General features: G+C 36.1%; 2 protein-coding genes across 2 annotated transcripts; both read left to right on the forward strand.

The window, feature by feature from the left end:
* Positions 1–1,091: 1,091 nt before the first annotated feature.
* On the forward strand, positions 1,092–6,396 carry LOC117822272 (C-reactive protein-like). Its single transcript, XM_034696909.1, has 5 exons — positions 1,092–1,163; positions 1,366–1,417; positions 4,560–4,662; positions 4,758–5,055; positions 5,191–6,396. The coding sequence occupies exons 1-5, from the start codon at positions 1,152–1,154 to the stop codon at positions 5,407–5,409; spliced, it is 684 nt and encodes a 227-aa protein (XP_034552800.1). The 5' UTR covers positions 1,092–1,151; the 3' UTR covers positions 5,410–6,396.
* Positions 6,397–8,665: 2,269 nt separating this feature from the next.
* Positions 8,666–12,310, forward strand: LOC117823207 (C-reactive protein-like). The gene is made up of 4 exons (XM_034698307.1): positions 8,666–8,720; positions 9,994–10,096; positions 10,192–10,489; positions 11,533–12,310. The coding sequence occupies exons 1-4, from the start codon at positions 8,666–8,668 to the stop codon at positions 11,749–11,751; spliced, it is 675 nt and encodes a 224-aa protein (XP_034554198.1). The 3' UTR covers positions 11,752–12,310.
* The last annotated feature ends 3,962 nt before the right edge of the window (positions 12,311–16,272 follow it).

Raw genomic sequence — 16,272 nt, forward strand, 5'->3', positions numbered from 1 at the left:
CGGCTGCAAGTTGCTCTTAAATTCTGTCCCTTCAAAATAACATAAAGGTTAACCATTGCCTAAAATTTATGATGTTATTCTCATAAATGCATGAGTTTATTATTGATCATTTACGACTCTAATCTCATATCTTGAATTTTTTTCTAGAAGGGGGCCCTATTACTCCACTGTGCATATATGTTTTCCTTTTTTGTAATCTTATTTATTGTTATTTTTTTAAACATAGGATTTTTTTTCAGATCTTTTTAAATAAGTAATTTCATCATGAAATTGCTAGAGCTGAAGAAAAAGCTTTCACTGTATTGTAAATATTCTTTACAAACGGATATCTTTTATGAGGTATTGTAACACACGACAAACAGAATGCTTAACAATTTGAAACATTTCCACAAGCCACTTCACAGTAACATGAACCAAAGTTGTACTCAACTGCTTTTATCAAACTACATAACCACAGTGCGTCCATATTTGTATTGGTGCAAGCAGGTTTGCCAGGACATCATCAAAAAAGCCCAAGAGTTAAAGTATTTTAATGCTGACTCTAAAACCACATGGAAGCTACAGTTGTCTGGAGCAGACGAAAATGACAACAGTAATTTTTTATTAGACCACAGATGTGGTCAAATTGGAAAAAATATCTGCATCTGGCCACCATTGTTTAATCTCTATGGGCAGTTTAATTTAATGATTGAAATAAATAAATATAAATCCCCTGAATGACAGTCTCAACTATCAAAGTGAATCCTGCTCTCTGTAAGTTACTGCATAAGTATCTTTTAGTTATTTTGAAATTCAGGGAGTTTTTAAATACAGATGCTGTTTAAAATGATCTTGGTTTTCTGATCAAACAATTTCACATGAGGGCCTAATTCATGTTATGTCTATGGCGGAAATCATAAAACAACTTTGCATGCAATATAAAATAAAAACTATTTCAGCGGAAACACCCTTCAGGATTTTGTTGATTAAGCAGAAAACACTCTTTATGAAATAACAGCTTTTAACACTTCAGGTCTCTGAAACCAAAAAATGTAGAAGTAGATAAAGGAAGGAAACACGCAAACACAAAGATGTACAGGCAGAAAAAAAGGAACAAGTGAGTGTACAAAACTGGCAACCCTTTTCCCTGATTCACACACAGACAGGCAGACATGGATTTCAAGGTAAGATCTACATATGCAATGCTGTAAATACAGGAATTCAAAGAGATTATGTCTGATGTGAATGACTTACATTGTTGATTCTCGCCATTCAATGCAGATAATGGATTCATTATTTGTACTCTTAAGCACATAGGCTTCAAGGATATCACGGCAAAAAACAAACCTCTGTTTTTTTCATTGTATCCTTGTGTCTTTGTATTAGATGGAGCTCTTGTTGTTGCTTGTTCTGATGACATCGTGTGCTGCAGTTCAAGGTAAAAACAAAGTACTTATTTAACAGAGAAAACACTGACATGTAAACTGTTTTTAAAAATGTAAAATGTAACATTAAGCTTTAAAACTGTGCCTCAATACCCCTTACATTATGAGAGAATAACATTATTTTGAATATATTTTTAAAAAAGGAACAACATTCAGTATTCAAGGAAATTACCAACATCCTCGACAGACATATGCCTTGATTTTTAGTTTGAATTTTGGTTCTGTCTTAAAGGTACAGTGTGCAGAAATTCAGGGGGATTAGACTGGGGGCCACAATGATAAAAATTAAATGAAAGCCTGTTAATGTCAGTAGCGGTCCAAAGAGCATTTGATTTGATTTGATGACTTTATTTCGAACATGTAAAAGTAAAAAAAAAATACAATTAAAAAAAAGCAGAAAAGAAGAAAGAGTTATACAAACATAAAATAAAAAGAAACAGTTTTACAAAAGAAACAAAATCAATATTAGCAAGCAGTGAAACAATTTACTCTACATGTACGAAAAGGAGTAGGAAGAAGTTTAAAACTTATCTAATCCTACCCCTCTATTCACTATTTTCTGCCATTATATGAGTGCAGTCCCACATGTCAAATCTTCATCTATTATCTTCATATTTATGCTAACAAACAAAAGTAAACCCCTCGTGATTATATACACTCGTCTTCCTCCTTGTACCTTATTAAAATCCTTTCTTTGTACTTCTTCTTGAATTGAATTATGTTCAGACATTGCTTTAGTTCCATACTGAGACTGTTCCATAGTTTAACACCACAGACTGAAATACAAAAGCTTTTCCTTGTGGTCCGAACACTCATCATCTTTAATCTCAACTTCCCTCAGGATGCCTGTGCATTGGGTCTGTATTTTTGTTCAACACCCCTTTATTTAGTGATACCTAGCTGTCAGGTTTAAGATTAGAAGAGTGCTCGTATGGTGTTAGTTTGTCTTTTCTGTTGTACTGTAGAAACATGACGGTGAGAGATGGCATTCTCTGTGGAATGGGATCAGCGCCTATGTAGCTATAAAAAGTTAACAAGAACAAAACAATTTTTATATTCAGGTGATAAAAGAATAATTTAAACATACTTACCAATATTCTATTCTATGCCACTCAATACTACACACTCCACCGTCTTCTTTTGTATTCATTATTCTTTTCATTTTTTAACAAGTTTTAATTGAGGGATGTTACTAATATAAAATCAAATATAATATGATGAAAAGATTCTGCGAGAATGCGTAATCCTTGGTAAAAAATTGAGAAAAATAAAACACTGGTGCTTACCTTTGTCCACGCCCTGTGAAGAACTAATAAAAATCAGTTTGTTGGCATCACTGACACACAGTGGTGTACCCGTCTGAAAGAAATCGCGTTAAAGTGCCGGATTACATAAAACATTACAAATTGCTTTCTTTGGTGCTGTTTCATTAGAACATACATGAAAATGTGCCCTCTAGATGCCACTCAAATGTATAAAATGTAAAAAAAAAAATAAAAAAAACTGCCCTCTGGATGTACCTCTATTTATCTTAATGTTGAAGAATACTCCTGGATGCATACAGTTAATCAATTATTTAAAAGTGCTCTCTGGGTTCCTCTTTGTTGGATTGAATACACAAAAGAGGCCTCTTGTTGCCCATATAGTTTGTTATCAGCTCAGCTGGCTCTGTTTTAGATCGTGCTGTATTTCATCAAAGATGGATTCACTGAATCAACACGTGAGAGGAGATAAGCGCGAGTAGCAAAGAGGTATCAACACGACTTAAAGCCAGAATCATCCCTCATAAACGTCTTTAGACGATCAATAAATACTTATCTGATGAGGATATTGAATCTTAAAACTCCCTATGTGTTTCAACAGCTGTGTAAACTCCACAAACACTGTTACATTCAGCTGAAGGTCTCCAGTTTACAGGGTCACTTTTAAAACCGTGACACTGGGACAGACGCATTAACGGTGGGTTTAGAGAAGACTACTGTTACAAGCTGCTAAATCAAGTGAATCACAGCTTCTTCTTTTGAAAAGTACTTACACATACAAAACAGATAGAACAAATGAAAGAAAGAGAAATCAAGTGAGTCACAGTTGTGTGTGATGTTACTGTGGACGACGAGCGAAATAAAAACACTGCGGTTAATCTACCAATCAGACACGTTCAGCATTGCAGGCCCTGCCCTCCAAAAGCCCCGGGGCTTTTTGAAAAGTACTATCCCCCTAGCAGGGGCTTTTTAGGGCAGAGATTATCTACCTCTGAACTAAATTTAGACCCTAGCTCCACCGGTCGAAACGCACATAGTTCAGGGGTAAAGTCCCTATAGTTCAGGGGTAAAGTTCCTATAGTTCAGGGGTAAAGTTCCTATAGTTCAGGGGTAAAGTTCCTATAGTTCAGGGGTAAAGTTCCTATAGTTCAGGGGTAAAGTTCCTATAGTTCAGGGGTAAAGTTCCTCCGGTCGAAAAAACGCCTTATGATATGTTATGTTATAATGTAATGTAATCAATAATATAGAAATATATCAATAGTATTGTTTTCCTCTTTCATAGTTCAATTTCACAATCGGTCACAAATGTATTTACAGCGATACAGGAAATTAAGTTTTAGATGCTCAACATTTTCTGTGGGAGGACCCCAAAACCTCCTCATGTAACCACTGCATCAATACATTTAAATTCACCCTAAACTGTGAGTACCAAGGGTTTGAAAAGAGGTGCCCTTTGTTTTGTTTTAGCCCCTGCCCCTCAAACAGCCTGAGTATGCCACTGCTGCCACACATTAAAAACATACAACTTCTTCAGTTTTGACAACTTCATGCATTTTATTTTCAAATTAGCTTTCAAATGCATCAACAATGTAGTGTTGTTGTCTTGTGCTTCTGTATAAGTTTGCAGTTAACATAATTTCTTTCTTAAAGTTTCACGGTTGACATTAATTAATGATTGAGTTCAGTTGCCACATAGAGTAATGTTTGTGTTAATGTTTCTACATTATGAACTTATTATGGAACAAGCTGGTAACCACAAATTAATATTAGCTAGTAATTTACAGAGTTATGTTATTGGTCAACCTTTAATAATATTCTGTTAAAATATTAAAAAAGAGAATTTCTAAAGTAACTTTCTTGCTCTTTCTCTTAGATCTTTCAGGTCAGATGTTCACCTTCCCTAAGCAAACCAAGAGCTCTTATATTCGGCCGACGACATCTGTTCGTGACTTAAGTGCTATAACCGTCTGTCACAGGTATAACTTCATGAGCAGAGTGTATCAGGAACCTCACCGTTCCCCTGTCTGTGAAAAGCGTCATTAAGTTGATGATGTTTTACTTACATCCACAGGACCTTTACAGACCTGAAGAGAGACCACTCCCTTTTCTCTATGTCCACACCTTCAAATATCAATGCCTTCTTGATTTTTTGGGATTCAGCAAATAAGGAGATGGAGGCCCACGTCAAGGATACAAAAGCCGAATACCTGGGGCTGGACTACAAGCCGAACATGTGGCACTCTATTTGTACCACATGGGACTCTGCCACTGGACTGACACAGATGTGGTTTGATGGAGTGCCTACCATCAGGAAATTCACCAGCACTGGATCAAGCATCTCAGGATCCATTATAATTGTTTTAGGACAGGTAGAGTTGGACAAATAAGCATCCTTAATACTGAATATATTAATTGTGATTTTGCTTTGCCTCTCATGTCAGTAGAAAATAAATCTTGTATATTTTGGGTGTGAATCACTGAAACTTCTTGTGTTATCTCTACAGGAGCAGGATGACCATGGTGGGAGTTTCGACATTAATCAGAGCCTGGTTGGAATGATGTCTGATGTCCACATTTGGAACTATGTCCTGTCTTCCTGTGAGATTCATAAATACATGGACAAATTGAACTACACCCCAGGAAATGTGATCAACTGGAGGGCAATGGAGTTTCAGACTTTTGACAAAGTTGTGGTTGAAAAAGAGGAAATGACCTGTATCTAAACTTTAAAAAATAGAAGAAAGTGAGAGAATCATATTTCCAACACTTTTATATTCAGTGTGAAGTATAAACAGAGAGTCTTAAAAAGGCAACAAACTGGAAAAAATAATGCTTGGGTGCTTTTGCAGGAAACAATAGTCAGATCGGTATGCACTTATAGAGAAGCCTGATGAGAACAAATCTGTTCACGTAGGTGTGGAGGTAAAATACTTTTTGAAAGGCTGGCATGCTTTTATTTTGCAAAATCAAGTTCAACTTGTAGCTCAATGCAAAAAAAACCTGTGTACTTTAAGCTTTGATTGCTTTTCTCTTCATTAATAATGTTGTTTTCAAATAAATATACAAGTTCTGGACTGGTATTTAGCATGTAAAGTTAAATAATCAAGATCCTGCAAATTAAAATCATGTATTCTATAATTTGATCTCACATGTAAACGGAATCATTTTACTTTGTATAAATTGTGTAAAGTGGAATATTTCCTCTGTTTGAGTCTCTTTTTTTGTTTGCTCTGCTGAAAAATGTTTTATTTTACTTTTGTACCAGTTAATAAATATCCTGTTAAATAAGGTAGCCATAATTAGTGCAGTTATCAATAACAAGTGTTGTTATCCATGCCAGTAATTATACAATTACAATTTCAACCAGCAATTTAATTTAAAATGTACCCAGAAAGCAGTGGTGTAGAGTAACACAGGTCAAAACCTTAACTACGATGCTTAAACGCCAATTTAAAGTTCTTGTACTTGACTATTTTGTATTTTTTGCTGTTACATATAAAACCATGAAACTAATCAAAGAGAAATATTTCACTTTTACTCCATCACAGTATTTTGATGGTAGCACTTCAAAATGTGGTAAGTGAAATCATGGATTAAAGATCAAACAAATGATGGAGGACCATACTGATCATTGACAGCAATTTAATGATTTGCTCCTTATCACATTCCATGGAATATATAATAAAAAGTCAATATTGATTGATAAGCTACCAAGGAACTTACCTGGAACAACTTTATTTGGGACAAGTGTTATAAAGTTGATACCCAGTTGTACTTTACTCTTTGACCATGCACAAATCAAAAACACACAATCTAACTGCACCTGAGCACTGTAAACAACCATCAAATATGGGAGGACTTGGATTTGATTTGTCATTCAGCTCTTAAACAAAACATATTCTAGGTATTACAATATCTGAAATACATTCATTTGCATTGTTAACTGATGGATTTATTCACAAATAACAGAAAAATTTCACTTTTTTTTTCTAATGTGTTACTTTAGTGCTTAGAAAAACATATTTGACAAATGTAGGTTGTCACACACAAAAAAAAGGAACAACTAGATTTGAGAGGAAGTGACTTGAAAAAATAAAGCATTTGAATAATAATTCAGGAATAAATTACATCTCTGAATTATTATTCCTCTTTCACGTGAACTCCTGACATTTTCAAGGAATTTCAAGTTACTTGTTGGGATGAGTCTCAGGATAAGGACATGACATCAAAAGCATAATGCTGAAGCCACAGTGTAATGAGTCTGATATTACAATGGCAGTTTTTAGGTGGATGTGCAGACATTTTGGCTGGTTTTATCCAACCCTGTACTTTTTTCTAAGTCTTTTATCAAAAGTCGTTCCTCCTGTCTCATGACATAATTTTATCCTCCTCACCTGCTTGTGCAGAGTTAAACTTACCAATCACATCGACTCAGCCTTTCTCACATGCAGTTCACTGCAGACACTTTGAGAAGTGTACAGGAGTTTGGTGCATGTGTGATTACAGCTTGAGAATATTTGGACTGAATTGCCAACGCAAATAAATACTGACTTAGCACAGTATAATGACAGTCAAACTGCAGTTTACTGCTATTTGCGCTGTTAGATATTGCTCCTAGCTGCGCATCAAGTTGTACAAATATCCTTGAGAATTCCACAGCATCAATTTAATAATAAATATATTTTAACTAATGGATAAAGATATTGTCAATATATACACAGATGGTTATTTTGATAGCCTGAAATGTAAAAGAGATGTATTAGAGAAATGTAGTCATCTTGAGCATTTTGTCAACGTGAGGAAGCGTGATAAGATATCACTGCCAATAAAGTCTTATCCCAGGTAAAGATTAAGGGAGGAATTTCTCAGACACTAATTGCACCAAGAATTGGGCATAGTTTCCCCTTGCTATCTGCTCCGTCTCAAGGTCTGATTAACAAAGTAGATTACTCCAATGTTTTGCATGTGATAATAACTGAACAAGCTGCCATATCCCCACACTGCGCTGCACAGAACTGCACTGCATGCTTTCTTCCAGACGGCACTAAAGTCTATCCACATACGTATATGATGAGTTGAATGGAGAGGGAAAGACCTCACTATTTGTGGAGTGGATTCATGAGAGATGTGACACAAATTTCAAATTGTATAATCAGCTTACTTCTGGGAGCAAACTAGCAAAAAGCAGCTTGTTCAGGTTAATAAAAATACACTCAGCTGTGCATAATGCCACTGCTCGTCTGTTTGGGGTTGAGCCTCAGACAGCCCCATACAGGTTTAACCTCTAATTAATGATGATAATGATGATGGCAATGTTGACGTGCTACTTAGAGACCTTATGTTCAGAGGTTTAAATTTTAGGTCATCCAGAGATGGAAGTGTTGTTTTGATCACTGAAACGGTTCAGCATATCAACACTTATAAACACTGAGGTGCAGTCAACACCAGCTCTTAGCAGACAGTAAATATTTCACACTAACTGCTATTTAGAGTGTAAGAATATTAGAGTTGAACTGATATTAGTTCATTTTATCCCTTGCGCTTGCTTTGTGAATTAGACCACATTTCTTATCAGTTGCACGTGTAGTGGGCACAAAGCAGCCTTTGTTGTGAACCTTATTTTGAACTTTTACTGTTTTATGACACTGTTGTAAACTTAGTCTGGTGTTGTTTTTTTCTGAAACCAAATTCAAATTACTGGACCTTGATACAATAAATAAAGTCAATAACCTCTATGAGGAAGCAACTAAGGTATAAAAGTCACCATCCTACCCACAGATACAACACACAACCTTCAAAGACAGCATTCAAGGTAAGACCAAGGCATGATACAAATAGAAAAGATGAAGAAGTCTAACATTGTTGTATTATTTTCAAAACCAATCTACCTTTATTTCAATCTGGTTGTGAAAGTATTAGTAGTCTACAGGTATAACTTTTATTCAATATTTTAAAGTTTATATTTGTTTTTTGTATCAGATGGCGTTGTTGCTTCTACTGGCGATGCTGACAGCATGTGCGGCTACTCCTCAAGGTAAAATAATAATTTTACCTTTCTGAGAGTATATGTTTTGACATTTTTTATCTTTATTCTCACTTTTTTAAGGCATGCACTAACTTTTAATACATTTTCAAAAGGCTTTAATTCAAGGCTAAAATGAAAATGAGCTTTTTTTTTTAGATTATCATCACCATCTTTTATTTAAGCCTCAAAAATCCTTGAGGTTTTCCTCATTTACAATGATGTCAAGATACAATTTAGACGAACCCCAAATAACCCAAAAGGAGCGATGCTCAGTGAAAACAAGTACATACTGAGATGAAGTGATCTGAGATAATCGACTTGAATTGTCCAGTAGAAACATATTCAGTGTCCATCTTCAGAGTCTTCTGTAAGCAATTACACATGTTTGGAGCACAAAAACTAAAGGCAGATCCTGGGTCCATTAATCATGTTCAGCACTGACATTGTACGTATACAGAGGTAGAAATCCAGTAAGGGATAAATCTAAGAGCAGAGTGATAAACTGAGTCCAGGGATTTCAGAAAATCATCATAGTCTAGGACTGAAAGAAAAACTGCTTCAATAATACTTTTGTGATTAGTAAAATGAAAATTGGATCTGTTTGAATCCAAAAATCAGAGTTTCTGTCAAAGTTTGCTGATGAGGTTTTCAGTATGGATTTTAAATGTAAATGATTCATCAAGCCACATACTGAGGTAATATACACTGAGACTCTTACAATATTACTTCCATCCAGTGATGATAGTTTCAGACTGTTGGAATCAATATTTCTTGCTCTGGAAATAAACATGAATTTAGTTTTGCTAGCATTCAGTACTAGTTAAAGACTGCAAAGTCCTTTCTGAAGAGTATTAAAACAAAAGTGTAATTTCTCAACAGAGAGCTCTAAAGAAACGGGCGAACAATACAGAGAAGTGTCATCGGCATAAAGACGGATATTACAGTCATAAAATGGAGGATACAATGTTATTATAATATAGATTGTATATAAAACAGGGCCCATGTGATCTCTGGCACTGATTATGTATATGAAAGGATGACAATACTTAATATCAAAAGAGAAAACAAAGGCTGAAAATGAAGGACTAATACATTGAGTGCAGTGAGCTCCAGTGCATTTTCCTTAGCAGTAAATCTTTTGCCTGAGCCTCATGAGGTGGATTGCAGAATTGACAGATTTAGAAGAGGGCAAAGTAATCAAGTCATTTTGTGATCTACATTTTTATATGCTTTTAATTGTCCTCAATGTCTTCTGACTTTGTGATTTCTCTTTTTATCTAAGATATGTCTGGTAAAATGTTTACCTTCCCACAAGCGACTAACACAGCTCATGTTAGGCTGACTACATCGAGACAGAGCTTGAGTGCTGTGACCGTCTGTCTGAGGTAGAGTCAAATATGCAGAATTTTCTTTAAAAAATAAAATTTTAAAAAACCTGTTGAAACCACCATGACTTACAATGTCTTTTAAATGTCCACAGAACCTTCACGGACCTGACTAGAGATCATGCACCATTCTCTTTAGCCACACCCACTGCCCACAATGACTTCCTGATTTACAGACAAGCAGCAAACAATCGGATCAACATATATGCCAGGAACACTGGTGTAAATTTTGAAGGACTGGACTACGAGACAAACACGTGGCACTCACTTTGTTCTACATGGGACTCTGGAACTGGTTTGGGGCAAATCTGGTTGGATGGAAAGCCCTCCAGTAGGAAGTTCATCAGCTCTGGATCAAGCATCAGTGGGCCAATTATCATTGTTTTGGGACAGGTATACTCTTTTAACAATATGGAAAATATGCTCATGCTTGCAGCTTATATTTGTTGCTATAGAGCCTGCTACGTGTTAGCTTAGCTTAACACAATGTCTGGAGAAAGGCCAAGATACTGTAAAACTAATAGACGTAGCCAGTATGAGGTGACTCATTTTTTGACCCAAGTCTTGAGTTAAACTTGTAAGTCCACCTATGGCTCATTTATTATCTAGTGAATTAGCTAGTTTACAATAGTGTTCCTTGAAAAGTGAGATTCTTGGTGCAAAACTATTAATGCAAATAATAGATTTCAGATTTGTTTTTTTTCTTTTGGAGACAGCCTCATGTGGATACAAAAGGAACTGTATTTTTGTGCACTTAAGAATTGGCTTAATTTTCAACACTAGAGTTTAGTCCATGCTACTGGTCTCCTCCCACCCTATGCCTGCTGCACAAGAGAGAGTTTTAGCACTCAGGGAGGGGAGGTTGATTTAGAGGGGCAGGTAGTTCAGAGGCTATGAGCAAGGTTCATAGACATAGACTTGGTGGGCAGCACAATTTTGGTGAGAGGTTTGTGTCCTCCATTAACCTTGTTTTTTTCCAAGCTGAAATCCCTGTTTATTTCAGATTGCTGAGTTGTTGTTTTTTTCTAGTTTGGGCTGGGAACACCTGTACTTCTATTAGCTGCACATGTTGTTTTTTTTGACACTAGCACGTTTGGTAGGCTTTCTTTGAGGCACTATGTGCTTTTTGCGCTGTTGACTTTGTGTTAGTTGCTGCAGTGCTGTAGCTGTGCGTAGTGCTTCAAGGTTTAAAGCATAAGGATTTATCTTATAATTAGGGTCGTCCTACAGTATTGGGGCCAATACAGTTATTCATTTAGCTTGCAAAGGGTCAGAAGTCCTCAACATACCCCAAATGTTTGCAGATTTTCAGGAGCAGCTTTATGGTTTTTCAACAAATCATGCTAATGTGTGAATTTGTGTTTGTAGTGTATAACACATATCGTATCCCTGAATTCATTGTTCAATTGTTTCTTAAACTTTTGTGATCTCTGCAGGACCAGGACTCTCATGGCGGGGCGTTTGAAATCACCCAGTCATTTGTCGGCATGATGTCAGATGTCCACATGTGGAACTACACTCTCTCCCCCTGTGAGATCAAAGGCTACACAGAAGAGTTATTCTTCACTCCAGGGAATGTGCTTAACTGGGGGGCGCTGTCATTCCAGACCAACGGAAGAGTCCTGATAGAAGATAAACAAAGGGGCTGTTTGTAAACTTTTATAACAAACCTTTTAGTTAATTGTGGAGAGCAGCTGGCAGACCATTATCCCATATTTTGGAATAGCCCAAACATCAAGTCATATTGCGGGGAGTGATTAAGGCATGGAAAGAATTACTTTCTCACTAAACCTAAGAGCAGATTTTTTTTGCAATACTGTAAAAAAAGGAATTGTGTATATAACATTGAATGACTAACAAACCCCTATTGACTGTATTTTTACTATTATAACATAAGGAAGTGTATATGACCTACTGTTTCTGTTCTTACTGAGCTGTGTTGTCTATTAATGCCTATTTACAAAAGTTGTTAAAAAAAAGTGTAAAAAAAAAAATGTCAGTTAATATCAAGTTTAACTATCAGAAATAGCTTAGACATTTCCATATGACTCCAGAATTTTGTTCCATTTTCTTTCATATTGTAAAGTATTGGACGGTGTTATCACAAGCGTATACTGTGCTCTTGCATCAAAAAAAGTATAAAATATCCATGTGTATATTTCACTGATAAATCCCTGGTGAATTCTTCATGATTTTCTTTTCATAATAAACAGTAAATCCTTACCCACAACTTTTCCTGTTTATTCATGCTAATATGAGCCATTCCAGTTGGACACACATAATCTAATTATGGGCTCTAACGTAGCCTAAAGGTGTGTGAAATTAAACATGAGTGCAAAAGATGACAATAAACTTGCATGTTAAACAGCTTTTCTGTAGGTTGCTATACCTCTTAATTCCTTCCCCGGGCAGTATTGGAATACTTTTACAGTATTCATACATCCACACACACACAAACACCCAGATAACCTAAACTGCAGCATAGGCCTACATCAAGAGCAGTTCTTTGGAAATAACAGAATAACAAAATGTAAGAGGATAGAAGGGATCGCAGATTGTGTGTGCAGATAATGATGTTAGATGCTAGATAACAGGATGTCTCTGACTAAATGTTCTGCTTGAGGCAGGAAAGCTGCTGCAAATTTCTCTTGTAGCGTCAGACTCGTAGCGACAGCTGCTCCATCCTCCTCCCTGCCCTCCTCTGCATCTCGATCATCAGTTTCATTTGTGCTTTGAACATACTGACTTTCCTTGTTTTTCTCCACAAGCCTCACTGTACCTGTACAGAGGTTGTCTCTGCTGAATCTAAGTCACATGCACCTCCAGCTGATCCTCAACCACCATCATTATAACAAAGATTTTTCAACACATGAGCTGAACTCCTTTTTATTTCTCGATAATATCTGGCTAGGATCGGGAACACATAGCTGTTGACTAGGAGGCTCAAACTCCGCCCCTTTACGTCACACTCTGCCTGGTTGAGTTCCGCATTTCCAATATGGCTGCCACCGTCAATTGGTTTCAAAACAGCACTCAGGAACAAATGGGTGACGTCACGGATACTATGTCCATATTTTATACAGTCTATGGTAAGGATGTATGTGTGAATGCCAATGTCCATTTCCCCCCAACATTTCCAGGCTTTATCCTATGGAAGAATATATGCAGTGTACAATGAACCATGTCTGTTCATGTCTGAACACAGCAGGTATAGTTGAGAAAATTCATCACTATCAAGTGAGCGGAGTGATGACATCAGAGTTTCTCTGCTTAGTATTCTTTACTGTTTATATGTCGGAATTTCATTAAACTGGCAACACAGAAACAGTCACCATTATAGAAGACTCCTCCTCCTCCTCCTGCATATGCTACCCAGCATCAGACCCACTCACCTCCTCTTACACCCTGAGATACATGGCTGAACAGAAAGTCCCTGAAATATCAGGCCAGAATGTCCTGATACTAGTTAGAATTTTTTCCCATGTGTGAAAAGCTTTGACAGTTTCATTATTTGTACTGCTTTAGGGCCTGTGTCCATAAACAGCATGATCTTTTAAGAATAAAAATGATACAAATGCTACTACTACTACTACTACTACTACTACTACTACTACTAATAATAATAATAATAATAATAATAAGAAGAAGAAGAAGAAGAAGAAGAAGAAGAAGAAGAAGAAGAAGAAGAAGAAGAATACATTTAATTTCTAACGCACTTTAGATTCAGAAACAAATCCCAAAGTGCTACATGACACATTAATAAAACAGTAAATATAAAAACAGACGATAAATTGCAGACACTTAAAACAAGAGAAAGAAGAGACAAAACAAACAAACAAACAAACCCCCCCAAACAAAAAATACAACAAAAAAAAATACAACAAAAAACACTGAACTTGAGGGGAGAAGAGGGACTTTGGGGTGAAAGGAAGAAGCAGATATGATGATGGTTAAGGTGTAATGAGGATACTAAGAATTATGATTAGTACTATTGCTATTATTACCGTTATTATTATCATGACTATAATTATTTACTATTTAGTTTTAATATTTTTATTTATTTGTTTATTTATTGATTTTTAATTTTATCAAATCGAACTAATTACTATTATTATTATTACTATTAATACTATTAATTATTGTTAGTAGTAGTAGTTGTAGTAGTATTATATCTCTTTATTTATATTAACTACATTTCTTACTTGCCCACTGAACTAGTGTAGTTAAATAAAACAGATACAAACAGCAGGGCAGGTCAGATAAAAACTAGGGAAATGCCCTCTGGAAGAGAAAAGTCTTGAGTTCCTTCTGTGTTTCACTAGCAGTGCCCACAACCTCAATTCCAGAGCGCTTCACAACAGCACTTACATTGCTACGTTACATTAATTGTTCCACAACATTTCTGTGTCCCTTAGTAATGACCATTAAGTCTGTTTTAAATTATCAGTAAAAAAAGAAATGGTTCCTGAAAAATGTAGTGTAGTTTTTTCCTCCTCGGCCCTAATGGTTGTCAAAGTAGATATTGGATGTCCCACCCCTATTTGATTTTGATTTGTTGGTGACAGAGAAGTGGCACTGACGAGTGTCGGGGAGTTCCCAAAGTTGAACTGTTTCTAAATGAGTGCTCAGCGACAAAAAAGAGCTGGCATCAAAGGCGTTTTTGAGCTTAGGACACTGAGCACTGAAAACTCAAAACTGCATCTATTTTCCAAAAAAATAGATGCTGCCAGTGTGAAAAAAGTGCTATTAGTGTACCCAGGCCAAAGCCATCTGACAAGATAAACTTTGAGAAACCTATTTGTGACCAGGTGCCAGAAAAAAAAAAATGGCCTTCATCTGTACTTTACGAAATTTCTGCACAAGGCATGATGGTAAATAGAGCTTTGAAATAATTTGAGTCCAAAGTAAAGGGTATAACTACAAAAAAATCTGGGCAGCTTTACCAAATGCTTATTCCATTATGTATCAGATTATGACGTGTGTAGTGAGTGATGTCAGACAACCAAATGATTTTTGTGTTTCAATATGGTATACAGTAGATCTAAGTGAATTCTCAGAAAAAGTAAAGAGAAAATCCAATGATCTGTTCATCACTCTATCAACATCATCATAACTATCAGTCATTATCATGGCTTGCCAATTCACTGAAGGGTGTTGAATTTTTATTGGCATACCTCAGCACAACATCTATACAAAAATGCTGTACCTACAAGGAAAACGGCTTCACCCTGAGAGCTTCCTCTGGGTTTTTGTGCAGGTAGCTGTCCATTATCATCCTCTGTACTCCTACTATTTGATGAGACATTTTTTAAGCCATCCATGTCAAACCATTCCCTCTCCATGTCCATGACTGTCATAATACAGCGCTGCTGTGATATCATGTCTTTGACAGCTGTACTAGAGATTCTCCAGGCCGTCTAATACCAGCATGATGTCTGACAGCAGGATTTGATGCTAAACAGTATGCCTTCTTTTTGCTCTCTGGCAGCGTTTTTATGGATGATAACATAACTCTAACCTTCACTTAAAGATACCTATTTTAAGGTATCTGATTAAAAATGTAAAAGGATACATCTACATGGAGGAAGTAAGAAACTTAAAGTACCTATGAGAAGCTTGTACCTCGTTATAAAATAAACTGAAAGAAATACTGATGCCTCGAGCCAAGCTGCAAAATCAAATCAGAACATAATTATATAGATTGACAAATTATATAAGTTATTTTTAAAGTCTGAATTTGCTGTCTGGGGGTAATTGCCAGTTGTAATAATTGATTGCATGCTGTTAGAATTAATTTTCTTTATATTTGAGATTTTCTGAGTCATACATTTGTATTTTGAAATGAATAACTGTGAGATCAAAAATGCTACAAATATGTACATACAGGCCAAAATCATCAAAGAGATACAAGGTCCTATTTTGTCTACAGGTCAACATCAACCCAACGTTTCTCACAGGAACTTTAAGATGCATTTTCCAGTCAGGAGAGTTTGGTGAATCTAACTAGATTCTCTCATTTGGGTTAAACTAAAAAAAGAAAGTGTGAGCATTTTGGTCTAGGATATGAATAACAAAAATGTTGTTGCCTGAGGCCCACCGTTAAAGCCTGCCTGAATGCTCCTTCACCCCTGTCCTGGCAGTGGTTTGCTCCTTGTATCATGCTAGCCCAAGTGTTG

This window comes from Notolabrus celidotus, chromosome 12, assembly GCF_009762535.1.
Source record: "Notolabrus celidotus isolate fNotCel1 chromosome 12, fNotCel1.pri, whole genome shotgun sequence".
Taxonomy (NCBI): Eukaryota; Metazoa; Chordata; class Actinopteri; order Labriformes; family Labridae; genus Notolabrus; species Notolabrus celidotus.

Excerpts from the sequence above, each read along its gene's own strand:
- LOC117823207 (XM_034698307.1), top strand. The coding sequence starts at position 8,666 with ATGGCGTTGTTGCTTCTACTGGCGATGCTGACAGCATGTGCGGCTACT. Across the intron at positions 8,721-9,993 it reads ATGTGCGGCTACTCCTCAAG|ATATGTCTGGTAAAATGTTT; the intron begins GTAAAATAATAA and ends TTTTTATCTAAG. Across the intron at positions 10,490-11,532 it reads TTATCATTGTTTTGGGACAG|GACCAGGACTCTCATGGCGG; the intron begins GTATACTCTTTT and ends TGATCTCTGCAG.
- LOC117822272 (XM_034696909.1), top strand. Across the intron at positions 1,418-4,559 it reads ATCGTGTGCTGCAGTTCAAG|ATCTTTCAGGTCAGATGTTC; the intron begins GTAAAAACAAAG and ends TCTTTCTCTTAG. Across the intron at positions 4,663-4,757 it reads GCTATAACCGTCTGTCACAG|GACCTTTACAGACCTGAAGA; the intron begins GTATAACTTCAT and ends TTACATCCACAG.